This window comes from Balaenoptera physalus, assembly GCF_965194825.1.
Source record: "Balaenoptera physalus genome assembly, contig: HAP1_SCAFFOLD_1709, whole genome shotgun sequence".
Taxonomy (NCBI): Eukaryota; Metazoa; Chordata; class Mammalia; order Artiodactyla; family Balaenopteridae; genus Balaenoptera; species Balaenoptera physalus.
Window position 1 is genome coordinate 99,959 of NW_028125092.1, and position 18,963 is coordinate 118,921.

The 18,963-nt window shown below is 45.0% G+C and overlaps 1 protein-coding gene across 1 annotated transcript in view; it reads left to right on the forward strand.

The window, feature by feature from the left end:
- Positions 1–18,963, forward strand: part of LOC309654020 (uncharacterized protein) — a gene marked incomplete at both ends in the record, with an annotated part of 45,049 nt that overhangs the window by 20,426 nt on the left and 5,660 nt on the right. Inside the window, one exon of the mRNA XM_082478688.1 lies at positions 17,666–17,801. Within this exon, the coding sequence (XP_082334814.1) occupies positions 17,666–17,801 (136 nt within the window). The remainder of the gene's footprint in view (positions 1–17,665; positions 17,802–18,963) is intronic.

Below are 18,963 nucleotides of genomic sequence, written 5' to 3' on the forward strand. Positions count from 1 at the left end.
CTGCGCAACCAGAAATGGGAATGGGACTGAAGGAGATTCAGCCCGCAAATATCCGACCACCAGCTTCCACCTCTGCAATCTGCCACCCTGTGTCTGCTCAACGCATCACAGAAACAAGTTTTCAAGGTGAGTATACAAACGGCAGAGCAAGTTGAAGAATGAGGTCGGCATTCACAAACGGGGTCAAATCGACAGCTGGGAAGGGGTGTAGAGACAGGTAGAATTTAGATCCTGAGCCTTTAATAATCACTACCTTCTCTCAGTGCTCTCTGTTTTTAGACTCTATGTAAGAACAGCTAGGGCTTCCCTGGTGGCGCCTGCCAATGCAGGGGACACGGCTTCGAGCCCCGGTCTGCGAAGATCCCACATGCCGTGCTGCAACTAAGCGCATGTGCCACAACGACTGAGCCTGCATTCCAGAGCCCGTGAGCCGCAACTACCGAAGCCCACGCGCCTACAGCCCATGCTCCGCAACAAGAGAGGCCACCGCGATGAGAAGCCCGCACACCGCAACCAAGAGTAGACCCCGCTAGCCGCAACTAGAGAAAGCCCGTGCACAGCAATGAGGACCCAGTGCAGCCAAAAAAATAAATACGTAGAATAAATAAGTTCAATCAATCAATCAATCAATAAACGTAAATTAAAAACAAACAAACAAACAAAAAAACAGAACACCTGATGCAGGTGGGAAGGTGGGAGGGACACTGTAAAGGTCATCTATGCTACATGTACAAGAACCCCGAGAGCACACCAATAGGTACCACATTTTTCACTGCTGTAGCCGAGCATTCCCCCTGTACTACCACACTGTAGCACTCCCTTCCCTCGTCTACCGCTACAGTCTCTTTGGAAGGTGTTTCAGAACTCTTGTTATGAGAGTGCCAGTTGAACTGTCCTCACTTCCGTCATTTATACCAGGATTTAAGACCTTGTGGTCCGAGATCCTGTCCAGAGAGCAAGCAGGCTAAGACTCTGTCTTTGTTTCTATATTTCATCAGAAAGGGCTCTACCCCCTCTCCTAGTTCATGGTGTGAAGTGTTCTTAGCCTCTCGGGAAAGTGGGGAGAATTCAAAGGACTCTCTATGAGAATGCTAGGCTTTGTAAAACATTTCAGTTTTTTAAAAAGAAGACTCATTTTGTATTGGACTTACAACAGTCCTATGAGATACAAAGAGAGCCAAGGATCAGTGACATGAAATGATCACCAGTAAGAATTACAACAGTCACCGCTTACCTCGTAGCATAGGGCACACTGTCCATGATCCTTAAGAAGAGTTAGTAGAAATGCCTTGCCCATCTTGCCCCTGAACCCCTTGAAAGGTACACGACTGCTGTGTTGGTGTTTAGGGGGAGCATCTCACTTACCCGGGACTGACTTCAACCTTGATTCCTCTGTAGTGATGGAGACTTCCCCGCTGATGAAAAATTCCCTGGGATTGCAACCTCCAAGCCAGACCGCTTTCCTATGGAATGACAGAGAACTTCAGAGAACTTGTCAAGATGAAACACCAGTCAGTCTGCGGGAGAAAGGGAAGAAGAGAACGATGGAAATCGTTTCTGGGAAACTATTTTTACATTATGTTTTGTTTGTTCCTGGTAAATAAACTGAAATCTTCTTAACATTCAAACAAAATCTAAACCACTAAATTCAACAACACAGGAGTATAACTTTTGAAAAAAATTTCTTTGGCTGCGCAGCATGTGGGATCTTAGCTCCCCAACCAGGGATTGAACCCACGCCTGCTGCATTGGAAGCGCAGAGTCTTCACCACTGGACCACCAGGGAAGTCCCAGGAATAGAACTTTTAAAGGAGAAGGTATAAACCCCTGGGTTATATGAACTGGAGATTTTTAGTAAGAAGTCAATAGATCTTTTGTTAGGCACATTTTATGTTAGGCTGTCTCCCTGCACAGGACGCAGGCGCCTTGAAAATGGAAATCACATCCCTCTATAGTACGTCCCTCTTCTTTCTGCTTTGCAGTTTGCTGCTCCACTTGTTCAACCCCACCTAGTAATAACCTATACTTCCCTTGTTCCTGTTTTCCCATCTGGAAAACAGACAAAAGGCAACCAAACAACGCAAAGGTCTCAACAAATAAGGGATACCCAAAACCAGAGATGGCCAGAACTTCTGTATCCCTCATGAAACCTAGCCCGGTGTTCAATACTTAGGTATCATTAATACATGCGTGTTGACTGAAACAGTTGAAACGCAATTCTTCCACTTCCCAGTTTAGTTTTAGTCCTCATACAAAACCTGATCATCAAATTCCTTAATGCTAGGAATCACAGTGAAAAATAATTTCTCAACTGACTTCTGTCAGATGAGTGAGAACTAAGGTTAATTCAGTGTATCTGAAGCATAGAAAGTGAGGGCAAACGTGGCACAAGATGGGGCTAGAGAAGCAGAGAGGATTCTAGAGCACGCAGAGTCTTAAAGGCCACCAGTGTGTTTTCTATTCTCAAAACAATGTTTGTGAGCGATGTTTATGAGCAATGTTCCAACTTGCTTTGAAGCTTTCTTGTGTGAAGAATGGATTGGAGGGAAACAAGATATATGGACACTAGTTAGGACCTAATCGCAACAGACAGGCAAGTTCAGTATTAGGATGTTGAGGGAGAGCTGACAGATTCCAAAGAAATTCAGGAGATAAACTGAAGCGGGCTTCATGGGGTATGAGATGGAGGAAAGGAAGGTCTTAGGGAATTAAAGGGTTTACTGCACACATGAGCAGAGTCTCAAAATTAATCATTTGAACGTACAGAGGGGGATCGATCTCCCAAATGACACCGGTTAGGAAGCAACGGTACGCCCTGTAGAATTCCTAGAGACAGCACAAATCAACTGTTTCGATGGAAAATTCGGCGGGACCCTTGATTTCCATGGGAATATAGAGAAAAGAGACACTGATCTGGCTTGCAGGTATTTAGGAAGTTGTTAGCCTGACATCACATACTAGTCTCATGTAAGTAGGCCGTCTGAAGTATGAAGCTTAGGGGAAAAACCTTGAAGAAAACTTAAAAGCTTAAGCCACACCTCTATACTACACCACCTTTCACAGTTTCTTCTCAGATAAGCAGCATCCCCATCAGTGAAGAAACTCACATCCCATAATAGGAACAACAGGCCTAAAAATTAAATGTGTGTCTTTGGAGGTCCCATCTATGCGATATCTTCCTGGTACCAGAAAAGTCCCCAGGAAGATCGATCTTTGCACCCCTGAAAGCTTACCACCAAGGAAAATGACTAGGTCCATAGATTTCCTCCCTCAAACCAGCCTACCTCACACATAAATCACTAGCAACTCAGCCCTTAACTCACATTATCACAGTCACAAGAGTGGTTAGGGAGAAAAGCACTAACCAGGGGAACTAACACAGAGGCAATCCAGGCCAAGCTGGGCTGGTGGCAGATATCTGCTCCTTACGCTCGGGTGCATAATGCGACTCACCACAATGCCTTTTTCACAGACCCTTTTTAAAGTTTCTCCACAAAATCCAACAGCTCAAGTTAGCTCATGACGCTTCAAGGTAAACAATCGTCAAGAGAAAAACATGCAATATGTCTTACAATGTTGGATTCCTTACAAATAGGACAAGGAAATAACCATGTAGACAAAACCAGAGCATTTGAAAACATCTGCGTTCTACAAACATACCAGTGAATGCTATAAATAAGGTAATATGACATAAAACAAAATGAAAACTAGATGTGAGACTGTTCTCTTCAGTGTACAGACTTCATGGCAGTTGCTGCACGATCTAGCTACTTATATCTACAACTCTCTGTTCTGTTAATACAAAATGAGGCCCAAGTGTGTCAACTTGTTTCCCACAGAAACCAAAAAACCTACATGCATCTCTTTTCTCCGGTGCCCTTTCACCTTACCTGCTCCCAGTTCTCCACCAATGTCCTCCTCTTTCTCTAATTATTCTCCTCTTCATTGTGCTTGGCCTTGCACCCAAGCATGCAAGACAGAGAGTCCTAGAGGTCCGAGATTCTAGAGGGGCTGTTTGCAAGGGGGAGGAGATTACGGTAACTGCCACACTGTATATACTTCTGTGCAAAGAAAGAGGGACAGTGTTCAGAATGTCTCTCACATATAAAAAGAGCTGGATGGCAGGATACCTGTGTGGCCCAAGGAACTAGAGCTAGCAAATCATGGGCAAAACAATTGCAACCAAAGGCTGGAAGAGGAAAGGTCTGCAACCAGCTCTGTCTCCTGGCTCTCTGGTATTTGCTGCCAATGGGCAGAGTCTATTTCGTGAAGCATCAAGCACTGAAAAGAAGACTCCTGCTGCTGGAAGTTGACAGGAAGGAACATCCAATGCAAGATCAAGGCTTGTCCTAGAAGCAATGCCCATAATGGAAGAAAAAAAAAAAAAAAAAAGAAAGCGGAAGAGAAATGTTAAGTCGCAAGTCCAACCTGGCCCCCAGCCTAGCCCAGCCCAAGGAAGGTAGGAGTCAAGGAGAAGAAACTAAAAGAGAAGAGCCTTGGACCACAACATTCTCCACAGGGTACACTCAACAAACTTCACCCTGCTCTTTAACCAAGTTACAACTGTAATAGTTCAAACTACATGGCTCTTTCCTTCCTAAGGATACTAGTTAAATAAGATCTATATAGCTCTAAGTATATGATACATAAAATAGAATACTCTGTAGAATATAAGTAACTGTTAGTTAATTATATTAATGAACGTCTGTAAGAAATGTTGCAATGATTTCCCTAATGGAAGAGCCTGGGGGAGGTAAATCTGTCTTCTAGGATTTCCTCCCCAGAGCTCAGAAATTGAGGGGTTGTTTTAGCTCTCCTACGCTCTCTTCACCCAAGCCCGCCCTCCTGTTGGGGATCGGACCTCCCTATTGGCTAGCTCATACCTTTCAACTGCCTGCTTTGTGACATCACTCTCCTACCAAACCTACTACCACTTGGTAGAGGTCTTGGGGTTTCCGTGGAGCCGTTTGGACCAGTAACCAGTGACCTTTGTACTGGACACGTGCGCCGTTCAGCTGCAGCCACTCAGACATCCTCTAGTGTTGTCTCCTCATCCCTTGTACCTGCAGTTGATGTCTCCTCTTCTCTGACCATGTCAGGTAAGAAAAGAAACTTTGGAAAGTTTTGCGTTCGATTTCTTGTGCCCCTAAATTGAGGAGGAGATTCAAAATAGCGTGGAATAATGAGGGAAAGTATTGAACTACAAGTCTGGAGACCTAATTTCAGTTTTGACTTTGACGTTTACTGTCTGTGTGACTTTGGACAAATCACTGACTGCCTCACAAAGCCTGCTGCTTTCCTTATCTGTTACGTTAGGATACCACATTGGGTTGATCACTCTGATCCCCTTCTTTTCCAATATTGAGCCTTAAAGGATACCCATGTAGAAAATGAAATCAGAGACTTCTCAAAAGAGTGTTTCAACAGAAACATAGAAAAGCCAGGTGACACAGAAAACTAGCGATATATACCAAGATGTTTCATCTCCAATGGTCTCCCTCCACTAGTATTTCGACTAGTTGAAAAGAGAGAATAGGGAGAGAGGATGGAGAGTACTGGGCTATATAGGGAGGCACAGAGTCAAACGTAAGCAAGTTTAGGATTGTTTTCATTAGCACAGGCCAACAGGAACCAAGAGATGGGAAAAAAATATAAGAATGAAGAGGGAAAGCATAGAGGAGCTCTCAAGAAAGAGGCAGTTTGCCATGGAATGTTGACGGGAGCCAAAGATTTTAAATTAAAGCAGAAACAGCACAGAGGGAAATCTGCTCAGAGCAGGGCAAAACAAAGCTGATGGTAGCAAATCCTTACATTAACAGACTAAGAAGGAAAGTAAGGCCAGAACAGGGGATCACCAGGAAAGGCAGCCTATCAGAAAAGTCATACTCCGTTTTCTTTCTTTTATTGCCTCTCTGAATACAGCTGGCACTTGACAGTTTGGAATAGAAACATTTTAGAAGTACGTTTTAGAAATGATGCTTCCTAGAAACCAGAAACCAAAGTGGTTATCTAGGGGGCTGCTTTTCAGTGTTCTATTCTTTCTAATTTTTAAACTAGGTAGACATTTGACCAATTAAACATTTTAAATGATATCTTCTACATTGAATCAGAAGGACTATTTCCTTTGTGTGATATGTAGCTTCTAAGGCAAGGTTGCTTTTCAATTTTTACAGTTATTTCCTTCCTAACACAGAGAGCACATTGATCAACAGCCATCGTTCGCTTGTAGATCTTAGCTACCGGAGAAGAAAAAGAAAAAGTCAAGCCCCACATCTCTAATTCCCCATTTAGGGAATTCCCTGGCGGTCCAGCGCTTAGGACTCGGTGCTTTCACGGCCAGGGCCACGCGGCGCGGCAAAAGAAAAAAAGAAAACACAAACATCCACATTTATCTAAAACAATGTTGTGGAGTCCTTTGGATTTTCTTACATTTGAAAATCTTTTTTAATTGGATTCTAGGGATGATGGTTTTTTGAGGTCTTGGGATGTCATCTTCTTGGATGTGGAAGATGATTCTAAGTTCTAGGATAAATACAAAAACCTTCTTGATACTTTTTAAGCTTCCTTTCTGCTTATTATATGAGTTATATTCATGGACAGATATATTTCTCCTAGGCTTAATACCTGTTACTTGCTGGGTAAAAATATGAATGAGCACAATAATGAAACTCTTTTACACTTACTATTTTGCTGTCTGCTTTGTACCGGTTTTCATTGAAATACTTGTCTATATATGTTGTGGCTACCTATACATTCACATTTGTTGCATTCTGTTGCTTGTTGTGCATTTTTTACTGATTTATCGTCTCTGTCTGTATGCATTGGCTAGGAATTCATTCACCTCTATCACCTCCATCGTGTTTTTTGGTTAATAGTATTCACTAAAATAGAGTGGGCAAAATTCACTTTCATAATATTGCATGTATGGTACAGAATGTCATTTGTTAGTAAATTCATTAGGCTTTGATACTTGCCCACATACCCCAGTTTTCATTAATATCTATGGATTTCTTTTTCGTTACGTAACATGTTTTTCATGATTTTTCTTTGTCTTTCTAGAACTTATTGTATCTTCCTCCATATAAATCATACGCAATAGATCAGCTTATTCATCTATTAATTATTACTGCTATTATTATTGGTGGTGGTGTTATAACCACTTTATAGATGAGTAATCTGAAGTAATCAGATAACTTTTCTCTTTCCAAAAGCACTTAAGAAATCCACTTTCGGGTAATCATTTTGAGGTAGGATGAGAAACCAGGCTTGAAGAGGGCAAACATGACTCTTTCAGTTCACCAGTTGGACTGAGCTATACGTCAACTCTAGGTAATAGCGTGGGAACTGCACAAGCAAAGGGAGACACTGAAGATGACAATGGTAATGGCCGTACTGTTTTCTAATGGACAAAAAAAATGCTTATATTATAAGTTCTATTTCTCCTGCTTTCTGGCACTATCATGCTCAGAGTGGAGTCCTGGCAAGGAAGTCAGGATACTTAGGTTCTGAAACCTGGTAATGACACTAACATAATGAGAGAACCTGAACAAGTCAACCCGACCTCTCTGAGCCTCAGTTTCCTTACTCGTGAAATGAGACTGAAAAAAGAGAAAGTTCTCTAAGGGCCTCCTAGTTCTAAAATGCTTCCAGTCTAGGAAATAGCATAGAAGTCAATACGAGTGCAGGCTGAAGGGAAAGACAGGGCAGGGAGAAGGTTGCTTCCAGCCTAGAGAACAATGTCTGAACCATACCACTTGGCTCTTCTGCCCATCTGTGCCCAAGATGGGAGCACAGGCAGTTAATACAGAAGAGTGGAAAACTGCTCAGTCCTTACAGCCATCATTAACTGTCTGATTTTGGGTTTCTCAGGAAGGGTCGATAGTAGAGGTGTCCTGAGAGCAAGAACCTTAAGATAATGCTGTTCCTCAAACGTAGTGAGAATTTCTCAACCTCCCTGAGTTTTTCATGACCCTCTTGTTCTTACAGAAAATTTCCAAAATCCATCTCTACTTGGAACTCTAAATTCTCTGCAGCATTCTCTTCCTGTGGTGAGCAATGCAACTTCCCTAACACGAAGTGTCTGCAACTTCTCCAGAGTCTCTGCCCCTGCCGTCAGTTCGGCATCGGCTACCGGTACCTCTTTCCAGACACTCATGGGTAGTGCCTACCTTTACCAACATTCCAGCACGACTATGTTATCTGGAGTTACTGACCACAGCCAGATCTCCACTTCAGCTCCTTCCTATCCAGGTGTTCTTGAGTGGGACATCACAGGAAGCACTGAAAAGAATTCCTCTTCACTCGGAGACTTTACTCTGGCACTCACTGACCGGCACCCAGCTGCTTCCTCCATGTTTATGGCAGCCCAGGATGATAAAACTTCAGACGCCAATAACATGGTCCCTCTATATCCATCACTTTCTGCCAGGCTTGCTCAGGGAGCACCATCTCAGATTCCAAATCAGGGGCATAGCCGCCTGTCACTTCCCTACCAGGAAGGAAGCCAGGTATATTACTATAACCAAGGCACACTGGGGTCTTCACTGTATGGAGAACTTGGCTCCTGCCCGCAATCCTATGGCTCCGCGTCATACACAGGAAGTAGGGCCTCTGCGCAACCAGAAATGGGAATGGGACTGAAGGAGATTCAGCCCACAAATATCCGACCACCAGCTTCCACCTCTGCAATCTGCCACCCTGTGTCTGCTCAACGCATCACAGAAACAAGTTTTCAAGGTGAGTATACAAACGGCAGAGAAAGTTGAAGAATGAGGTCGGCATTCACAAATGGGGTCAAATCGACAGCTGGGAAGGGGTGTAGAGACAGGTAGAATTTAGATCCTGAGCCTTTAGTAACCACTACCTTCGCTCAGTGCCCTCTGTTTTTAGACTCTATATAAGAACACCTAGGGCTTCCCTGGTGGCGCCGTGGTTAAGAATCCGCCTGCCAATGCAATGCGGCGGACACTGGTTCGAGCCCTGGTCTGGGAAGATCCCACATGCCGTGGAGCAACTAAGCCCATGTGCCACAACGACTGAGCCTGCATTCTAGAGCCCGTGAGCCGCAACTACCGAAGCCCACGCGCCTAGAGCGCATGCTCCGCAACAAGAGAAGCCCGCACACCGCAACCAAGAGTAGACCCCGCTAGCCGCAACTAGAGAAAGCCCGTGCACAGCAATGAAGACCCTGTGCAGCCAAAAAAATAAATACGTAGAATAAATAAGTTCAAACAATCAATCAATAAATAAACGTAAATTAAAAAAAACAAAAAAACAAAAAGAACACCTAATGCAGGTGGGAAGGTGGCAGGGACACTGTAAAGGTCATCTATGCTACATGTACAAGAACCCCGAGAGCACACCAATAGGTACCACATTTTTCACTGCTGTAGCCGAGCATTCCCCCTGTACTACCACACTGTAGCACTCCCTTCCCTCGTCTACTGCTACAGTCTCTTTGGAAGGTGTCTCAGAACTCTTGTTATGAGAGTGCCAGTTGAAGTGTCCTCACTTCCGTCATTTATACCAGGATTTAAGACCTTGTGGTCCGAGATCCTGTCCAGAGAGCAAGCAGGCTAAGACTCTGTCTTTGTTTCTGTATTTCATCAGAAAGGGCTCTACCCCCTCTCCTAGTTCATGGTGTGAAGTGTTCTTAGCCTCTCGGGAAAGTGGGGAGAATTGAAAGGACTCTATATGAGAATGCTAGGCTTTGTAAAACATTTCAGTTGTTTAAAAAGAAGACTCATTTTGTATTGGACTTACAACAGTCCTATGAGATACAAAGAGAGCCAAGGATCAGTGACATGAAATGATCACCAGTTAAGCATTACAACAGTCACCGCTTACCTCGTAGCATAGGGCACTGTCCATGATCCTTAAGAAGAGTTAGTAGAAATGCCTTGCCCATCTTGCCCCTGAACCCCTTGAAAGGTACACGACTGCTGTGTTGGTGTTTAGGGGGAGCATCTCATTTACCAGGGACTGACTTCTCCCTTGATCCCTTTGTAGTGATGGAGCCTTCCCTGGTGATGAAAAATTCCCTGGGATTGCAACCTCCAAGCCAGACGTTTTGTGTGACACAAACTCAAGAACTCCCCAAGTCCTGCAGTAGCAGAAACAGTCACATACTTGAGAGTAACCCACCATCTGAACTTGGGGACATTTCAGTGACAGCTCCAGTCCAGAGTGCCAGGCGTCTCCTGGCCCTGCCTCCAGCTCCAAGCCAGGGACAAACAGAGAGTAAGAACGTGGAGGATATCAAAACCAAGCTGTCAAAGCCTCTGGAGGCCTACCAGATCCCAATAGAAAACCAAGATCCTCCACTACTCCCTTTAGGAATCCCTGATATTCCCCAGCCGCTGGCCTGCACCGATCCCCTCAGCCAAGAGGAGCAGCCTGGTTCTGAAAATGCTGATCTGGGAGAGAACAGCCTGAGTCGTCAGGACCTAGGGACACTTGAAAATGGGACTGAACCTAGCAGTGGTCTTGCAGACATTACTACACTGGCGGAGGATATTCACCTTCCCCAGCTCTTTAATTCTTGGAAAGATCTTGATCGATCCCAAGGTCCCAACGTGATCAAAGCTGAAGACACCAGAGCCATTAAGGTGAATCAGGTGCAGGAAAAGCCAAGTGTCGTAAAGGTTCCCTCTGATCAACCCAGGAAGAACAAACAGAAAGCCTCTGAGCCTATCGGTGGTGCTCCCAAGGCCAAAATCCAGCCAAAGGATCCAGAGTGCCTGTTAGGGGGAGAAGCGGTTATATGCACTGCTGCAGTCAGTGACAGGGCTCCTGCGAACACGGCCAAGCACTCTCAAGGCAAACCTCAGAAAGCTGCATCCGGAAAGATCAGCAAAACTGAGAGCCATGGGCAGGAAAAGACCAAAAGGACCAGAGGAAGAAACAAGGCTGAAGAGAACAAGCAGTCAGGGAACAAAGTCAAGGCAGAAGACAAGCCAGCAATCCCCAACACGAAGCGAAAGGAACACCAAACTGAGCTTCGCCAAGAGAGCTTTCAAAAGCCTCGAACCTCCCTTGGCGTGCGCATGCTGGAGTCTGTGAAGGTTCTTCATGCGCTGGGGAAGAAGAATGAGACGAAAACTGGGCTCTCTTCCTGTCGGCTCTTGGGAAATTCAAGCAACCCCAAAGACCCCCAGCCACCCCCAGCGATCCAGCCACGGCGGCATACCCCACGTGAGGGTAAGAGGCCTGAGAAAACGCAAGTCCAAGCCCAGAAACCAGACAGCAGTGCTGAAACAGAGTGTCCATCTCCATCCCAGTGTGAGCGGCCTCCTCCTGGGAAGGTCAAGTTGATACCTCTGCCTTTTTCTGCCTGGGACAAGCCTCAAGCTCGACCCGCTCCTCGGAGGCCACAGTCTCTGGCCTCACATCGGCCTGCTGTGGCTTACCGTGCCCAGCCTGGTTCTACTGACTCAGCTCAACCTGCTGCAGTCAATTCATCCCAGCCAGCTCCTGCCTCTTTGCCAGGTCCCGCCAAACCAGCTCAGCCAACTGTGGCCAACCCAACCCAACCGGCTTGGACCAACCATACCCAGCCTCGTGTCCCTCAGCCTGCTGCTCCTAGGCCTGCACCCTACAAAACTTCATCTGGCGCTTCTCTCCAGCGCGAGCCTGTTCCCCCTGCTGTGACTAAGCGCCAGTCCCCACCCAAGCTCCAAACCCAACTTCTACTCCAAGACTTCAGCAAGCAACGAGTTCCATGGAGGGAACCCAACGTGCCTGAGCCAGTCATGTCAAAGCCCATCGAACAAGAGCAGAGGCCAGAGCGAGAGGCCATGAAGAGGCGGGCTCAACAACAACGGGAGAATGCTGCCAGATACACCTCTTCGGGGAAGCTGCAATTTTTCACCCAGAGGGACAAAGAAATGGAAATTGCTGACTACTACGGATACGTCAGGTGACAGCTGCTAGGATTCTTGCTGCCACCTTGGCTACCAGCGGTTCTTCCATACATAGGTAAGATAGGTATAGAACCGAATAAGTAAATGGAATAGAATTAATAGATGAGTAATAAACCTTTCGAATTTTGAGATGCTGCTAACTGGGGCGTGAGAAAGGAAGGCCTGAAAGTTGGATGGGAGAATGAAGGAAAGGGGTAAAAACTGAGGAAAGAGGAAGGAACTTGGCCCAGGGCTAGGAAGGCCAAAAGAGACGTATGGATTTAGGAAAGGAAGCAGGAGTGAGGATGAAATGGCAGAAGTAAAAAGCAGGGTCAGGGGTCTGGGTTGAAAGAACACAATTGGAGTAGAGTTGAAGGTGACAGGAGATGAGTCTAGGTTTACTAGGAGAAATAGAAACAAAGTCTCTCGGGGAGGTTGGCCTTAAGTCTCACAACCACCAGATAGGTATTTCAGAAAACAAGAGGTTCACGACACATCTCTGAAAGGTTTGAGTTGCCTTATTCAGGTGTGATTATAGTGGGGGAATAGGCAAATCTACCAGAGAAGTAGCTAGGGCTCAGAGTCCTCCTAGGGGCAGCTGACGACAGGGCCAGAGCCAAGGGAACTGCTGCATCAGGAGGCCCACGAACAAATCAGGGGCATAGCCGCCTGTCACTTCCCTACCAGGAAGGAAGCCAGGTATATTACTATAACCAAGGCACACTGGGGTCTTCACTGTATGGAGAACTTGGCTCCTGCCCGCAATCCTATGGCTCCGCGTCATACACAGGAAGTAGGGCCTCTGCGCAACCAGAAATGGGAATGGGACTGAAGGAGATTCAGCCCGCAAATATCCGACCACCAGCTTCCACCTCTGCAATCTGCCACCCTGTGTCTGCTCAACGCATCACAGAAACAAGTTTTCAAGGTGAGTATACAAACGGCAGAGCAAGTTGAAGAATGAGGTCGGCATTCACAAACGGGGTCAAATCGACAGCTGGGAAGGGGTGTAGAGACAGGTAGAATTTAGATCCTGAGCCTTTAATAATCACTACCTTCTCTCAGTGCTCTCTGTTTTTAGACTCTATGTAAGAACAGCTAGGGCTTCCCTGGTGGCGCCTGCCAATGCAGGGGACACGGCTTCGAGCCCCGGTCTGCGAAGATCCCACATGCCGTGCTGCAACTAAGCGCATGTGCCACAACGACTGAGCCTGCATTCCAGAGCCCGTGAGCCGCAACTACCGAAGCCCACGCGCCTACAGCCCATGCTCCGCAACAAGAGAGGCCACCGCGATGAGAAGCCCGCACACCGCAACCAAGAGTAGACCCCGCTAGCCGCAACTAGAGAAAGCCCGTGCACAGCAATGAGGACCCAGTGCAGCCAAAAAAATAAATACGTAGAATAAATAAGTTCAATCAATCAATCAATCAATAAACGTAAATTAAAAACAAACAAACAAACAAAAAAACAGAACACCTGATGCAGGTGGGAAGGTGGGAGGGACACTGTAAAGGTCATCTATGCTACATGTACAAGAACCCCGAGAGCACACCAATAGGTACCACATTTTTCACTGCTGTAGCCGAGCATTCCCCCTGTACTACCACACTGTAGCACTCCCTTCCCTCGTCTACCGCTACAGTCTCTTTGGAAGGTGTTTCAGAACTCTTGTTATGAGAGTGCCAGTTGAACTGTCCTCACTTCCGTCATTTATACCAGGATTTAAGACCTTGTGGTCCGAGATCCTGTCCAGAGAGCAAGCAGGCTAAGACTCTGTCTTTGTTTCTATATTTCATCAGAAAGGGCTCTACCCCCTCTCCTAGTTCATGGTGTGAAGTGTTCTTAGCCTCTCGGGAAAGTGGGGAGAATTCAAAGGACTCTCTATGAGAATGCTAGGCTTTGTAAAACATTTCAGTTTTTTAAAAAGAAGACTCATTTTGTATTGGACTTACAACAGTCCTATGAGATACAAAGAGAGCCAAGGATCAGTGACATGAAATGATCACCAGTAAGAATTACAACAGTCACCGCTTACCTCGTAGCATAGGGCACACTGTCCATGATCCTTAAGAAGAGTTAGTAGAAATGCCTTGCCCATCTTGCCCCTGAACCCCTTGAAAGGTACACGACTGCTGTGTTGGTGTTTAGGGGGAGCATCTCACTTACCCGGGACTGACTTCAACCTTGATTCCTCTGTAGTGATGGAGACTTCCCCGCTGATGAAAAATTCCCTGGGATTGCAACCTCCAAGCCAGACCGCTTTCCTATGGAATGACAGAGAACTTCAGAGAACTTGTCAAGATGAAACACCAGTCAGTCTGCGGGAGAAAGGGAAGAAGAGAACGATGGAAATCGTTTCTGGGAAACTATTTTTACATTATGTTTTGTTTGTTCCTGGTAAATAAACTGAAATCTTCTTAACATTCAAACAAAATCTAAACCACTAAATTCAACAACACAGGAGTATAACTTTTGAAAAAAATTTCTTTGGCTGCGCAGCATGTGGGATCTTAGCTCCCCAACCAGGGATTGAACCCACGCCTGCTGCATTGGAAGCGCAGAGTCTTCACCACTGGACCACCAGGGAAGTCCCAGGAATAGAACTTTTAAAGGAGAAGGTATAAACCCCTGGGTTATATGAACTGGAGATTTTTAGTAAGAAGTCAATAGATCTTTTGTTAGGCACATTTTATGTTAGGCTGTCTCCCTGCACAGGACGCAGGCGCCTTGAAAATGGAAATCACATCCCTCTATAGTACGTCCCTCTTCTTTCTGCTTTGCAGTTTGCTGCTCCACTTGTTCAACCCCACCTAGTAATAACCTATACTTCCCTTGTTCCTGTTTTCCCATCTGGAAAACAGACAAAAGGCAACCAAACAACGCAAAGGTCTCAACAAATAAGGGATACCCAAAACCAGAGATGGCCAGAACTTCTGTATCCCTCATGAAACCTAGCCCGGTGTTCAATACTTAGGTATCATTAATACATGCGTGTTGACTGAAACAGTTGAAACGCAATTCTTCCACTTCCCAGTTTAGTTTTAGTCCTCATACAAAACCTGATCATCAAATTCCTTAATGCTAGGAATCACAGTGAAAAATAATTTCTCAACTGACTTCTGTCAGATGAGTGAGAACTAAGGTTAATTCAGTGTATCTGAAGCATAGAAAGTGAGGGCAAACGTGGCACAAGATGGGGCTAGAGAAGCAGAGAGGATTCTAGAGCACGCAGAGTCTTAAAGGCCACCAGTGTGTTTTCTATTCTCAAAACAATGTTTGTGAGCGATGTTTATGAGCAATGTTCCAACTTGCTTTGAAGCTTTCTTGTGTGAAGAATGGATTGGAGGGAAACAAGATATATGGACACTAGTTAGGACCTAATCGCAACAGACAGGCAAGTTCAGTATTAGGATGTTGAGGGAGAGCTGACAGATTCCAAAGAAATTCAGGAGATAAACTGAAGCGGGCTTCATGGGGTATGAGATGGAGGAAAGGAAGGTCTTAGGGAATTAAAGGGTTTACTGCACACATGAGCAGAGTCTCAAAATTAATCATTTGAACGTACAGAGGGGGATCGATCTCCCAAATGACACCGGTTAGGAAGCAACGGTACGCCCTGTAGAATTCCTAGAGACAGCACAAATCAACTGTTTCGATGGAAAATTCGGCGGGACCCTTGATTTCCATGGGAATATAGAGAAAAGAGACACTGATCTGGCTTGCAGGTATTTAGGAAGTTGTTAGCCTGACATCACATACTAGTCTCATGTAAGTAGGCCGTCTGAAGTATGAAGCTTAGGGGAAAAACCTTGAAGAAAACTTAAAAGCTTAAGCCACACCTCTATACTACACCACCTTTCACAGTTTCTTCTCAGATAAGCAGCATCCCCATCAGTGAAGAAACTCACATCCCATAATAGGAACAACAGGCCTAAAAATTAAATGTGTGTCTTTGGAGGTCCCATCTATGCGATATCTTCCTGGTACCAGAAAAGTCCCCAGGAAGATCGATCTTTGCACCCCTGAAAGCTTACCACCAAGGAAAATGACTAGGTCCATAGATTTCCTCCCTCAAACCAGCCTACCTCACACATAAATCACTAGCAACTCAGCCCTTAACTCACATTATCACAGTCACAAGAGTGGTTAGGGAGAAAAGCACTAACCAGGGGAACTAACACAGAGGCAATCCAGGCCAAGCTGGGCTGGTGGCAGATATCTGCTCCTTACGCTCGGGTGCATAATGCGACTCACCACAATGCCTTTTTCACAGACCCTTTTTAAAGTTTCTCCACAAAATCCAACAGCTCAAGTTAGCTCATGACGCTTCAAGGTAAACAATCGTCAAGAGAAAAACATGCAATATGTCTTACAATGTTGGATTCCTTACAAATAGGACAAGGAAATAACCATGTAGACAAAACCAGAGCATTTGAAAACATCTGCGTTCTACAAACATACCAGTGAATGCTATAAATAAGGTAATATGACATAAAACAAAATGAAAACTAGATGTGAGACTGTTCTCTTCAGTGTACAGACTTCATGGCAGTTGCTGCACGATCTAGCTACTTATATCTACAACTCTCTGTTCTGTTAATACAAAATGAGGCCCAAGTGTGTCAACTTGTTTCCCACAGAAACCAAAAAACCTACATGCATCTCTTTTCTCCGGTGCCCTTTCACCTTACCTGCTCCCAGTTCTCCACCAATGTCCTCCTCTTTCTCTAATTATTCTCCTCTTCATTGTGCTTGGCCTTGCACCCAAGCATGCAAGACAGAGAGTCCTAGAGGTCCGAGATTCTAGAGGGGCTGTTTGCAAGGGGGAGGAGATTACGGTAACTGCCACACTGTATATACTTCTGTGCAAAGAAAGAGGGACAGTGTTCAGAATGTCTCTCACATATAAAAAGAGCTGGATGGCAGGATACCTGTGTGGCCCAAGGAACTAGAGCTAGCAAATCATGGGCAAAACAATTGCAACCAAAGGCTGGAAGAGGAAAGGTCTGCAACCAGCTCTGTCTCCTGGCTCTCTGGTATTTGCTGCCAATGGGCAGAGTCTATTTCGTGAAGCATCAAGCACTGAAAAGAAGACTCCTGCTGCTGGAAGTTGACAGAAAGGAACATCCAATGCAAGATCAAGGCTTGTCCTAGAAGCAATGCCCATAATGGAAGAAAAAAAAAAAAAAAAAAGAAAGCGGAAGAGAAATGTTAAGTCGCAAGTCCAACCTGGCCCCCAGCCTAGCCCAGCCCAAGGAAGGTAGGAGTCAAGGAGAAGAAACTAAAAGAGAAGAGCCTTGGACCACAACATTCTCCACAGGGTACACTCAACAAACTTCACCCTGCTCTTTAACCAAGTTACAACTGTAATAGTTCAAACTACATGGCTCTTTCCTTCCTAAGGATACTAGTTAAATAAGATCTATATAGCTCTAAGTATATGATACATAAAATAGAATACTCTGTAGAATATAAGTAACTGTTAGTTAATTATATTAATGAACGTCTGTAAGAAATGTTGCAATGATTTCCCTAATGGAAGAGCCTGGGGGAGGTAAATCTGTCTTCTAGGATTTCCTCCCCAGAGCTCAGAAATTGAGGGGTTGTTTTAGCTCTCCTACGCTCTCTTCACCCAAGCCCGCCCTCCTGTTGGGGATCGGACCTCCCTATTGGCTAGCTCATACCTTTCAACTGCCTGCTTTGTGACATCACTCTCCTACCAAACCTACTACCACTTGGTAGAGGTCTTGGGGTTTCCGTGGAGCCGTTTGGACCAGTAACCAGTGACCTTTGTACTGGACACGTGCGCCGTTCAGCTGCAGCCACTCAGACATCCTCTAGTGTTGTCTCCTCATCCCTTGTACCTGCAGTTGATGTCTCCTCTTCTCTGACCATGTCAGGTAAGAAAAGAAACTTTGGAAAGTTTTGCGTTCGATTTCTTGTGCCCCTAAATTGAGGAGGAGATTCAAAATAGCGTGGAATAATGAGGGAAAGTATTGAACTACAAGTCTGGAGACCTAATTTCAGTTTTGACTTTGACGTTTACTGTCTGTGTGACTTTGGACAAATCACTGACTGCCTCACAAAGCCTGCTGCTTTCCTTATCTGTTACGTTAGGATACCACATTGGGTTGATCACTCTGATCCCCTTCTTTTCCAATATTGAGCCTTAAAGGGTACCCATGTAGAAAATGAAATCAGAGACTTCTCAAAAGAGTGTTTCAACAGAAACATAGAAAAGCCAGGTGACACAGAAAACTAGCGATATATACCAAGATGTTTCATCTCCAATGGTCTCCCTCCACTAGTATTTCGACTAGTTGAAAAGAGAGAATAGGGAGAGAGGATGGAGAGTACTGGGCTATATAGGGAGGCACAGAGTCAAACGTAAGCAAGTTTAGGATTGTTTTCATTAGCACAGGCCAACAGGAACCAAGAGATGGGAAAAAAATATAAGAATGAAGAGGGAAAGCATAGAGGAGCTCTCAAGAAAGAGGCAGTTTGCCATGGAATGTTGACGGGAGCCAAAGATTTTAAATTAAAGCAGAAACAGCACAGAGGGAAATCTGCTCAGAGCAGGGCAAAACAAAGCTGATGGTAGCAAATCCTTACATTAACAGACTAAGAAGGAAAGTAAGGCCAGAACAGGGGATCACCAGGAAAGGCAGCCTATCAGAAAAGTCATACTCCGTTTTCTTTCTTTTATTGCCTCTCTGAATACAGCTGGCACTTGACAGTTTGGAATAGAAACATTTTAGAAGTATGTTTTAGAAATGATGCTTCCTAGAAACCAGAAACCAAAGTGGTTATCTAGGGGGCTGCTTTTCAGTGTTCTATTCTTTCTAATTTTTAAACTAGGTAGACATTTGACCAATTAAACATTTTAAATGATATCTTCTACATTGAATCAGAAGGACTATTTCCTTTGTGTGATATGTACCTTCTAAGGCAAGGTTGCTTTTCAATTTTTACAGTTATTTCCTTCCTAACACAGAGAGCACATTGATCAACAGCCATCGTTCGCTTGTAGATCTTAGCTACCGGAGAAGAAAAAGAAAAAGT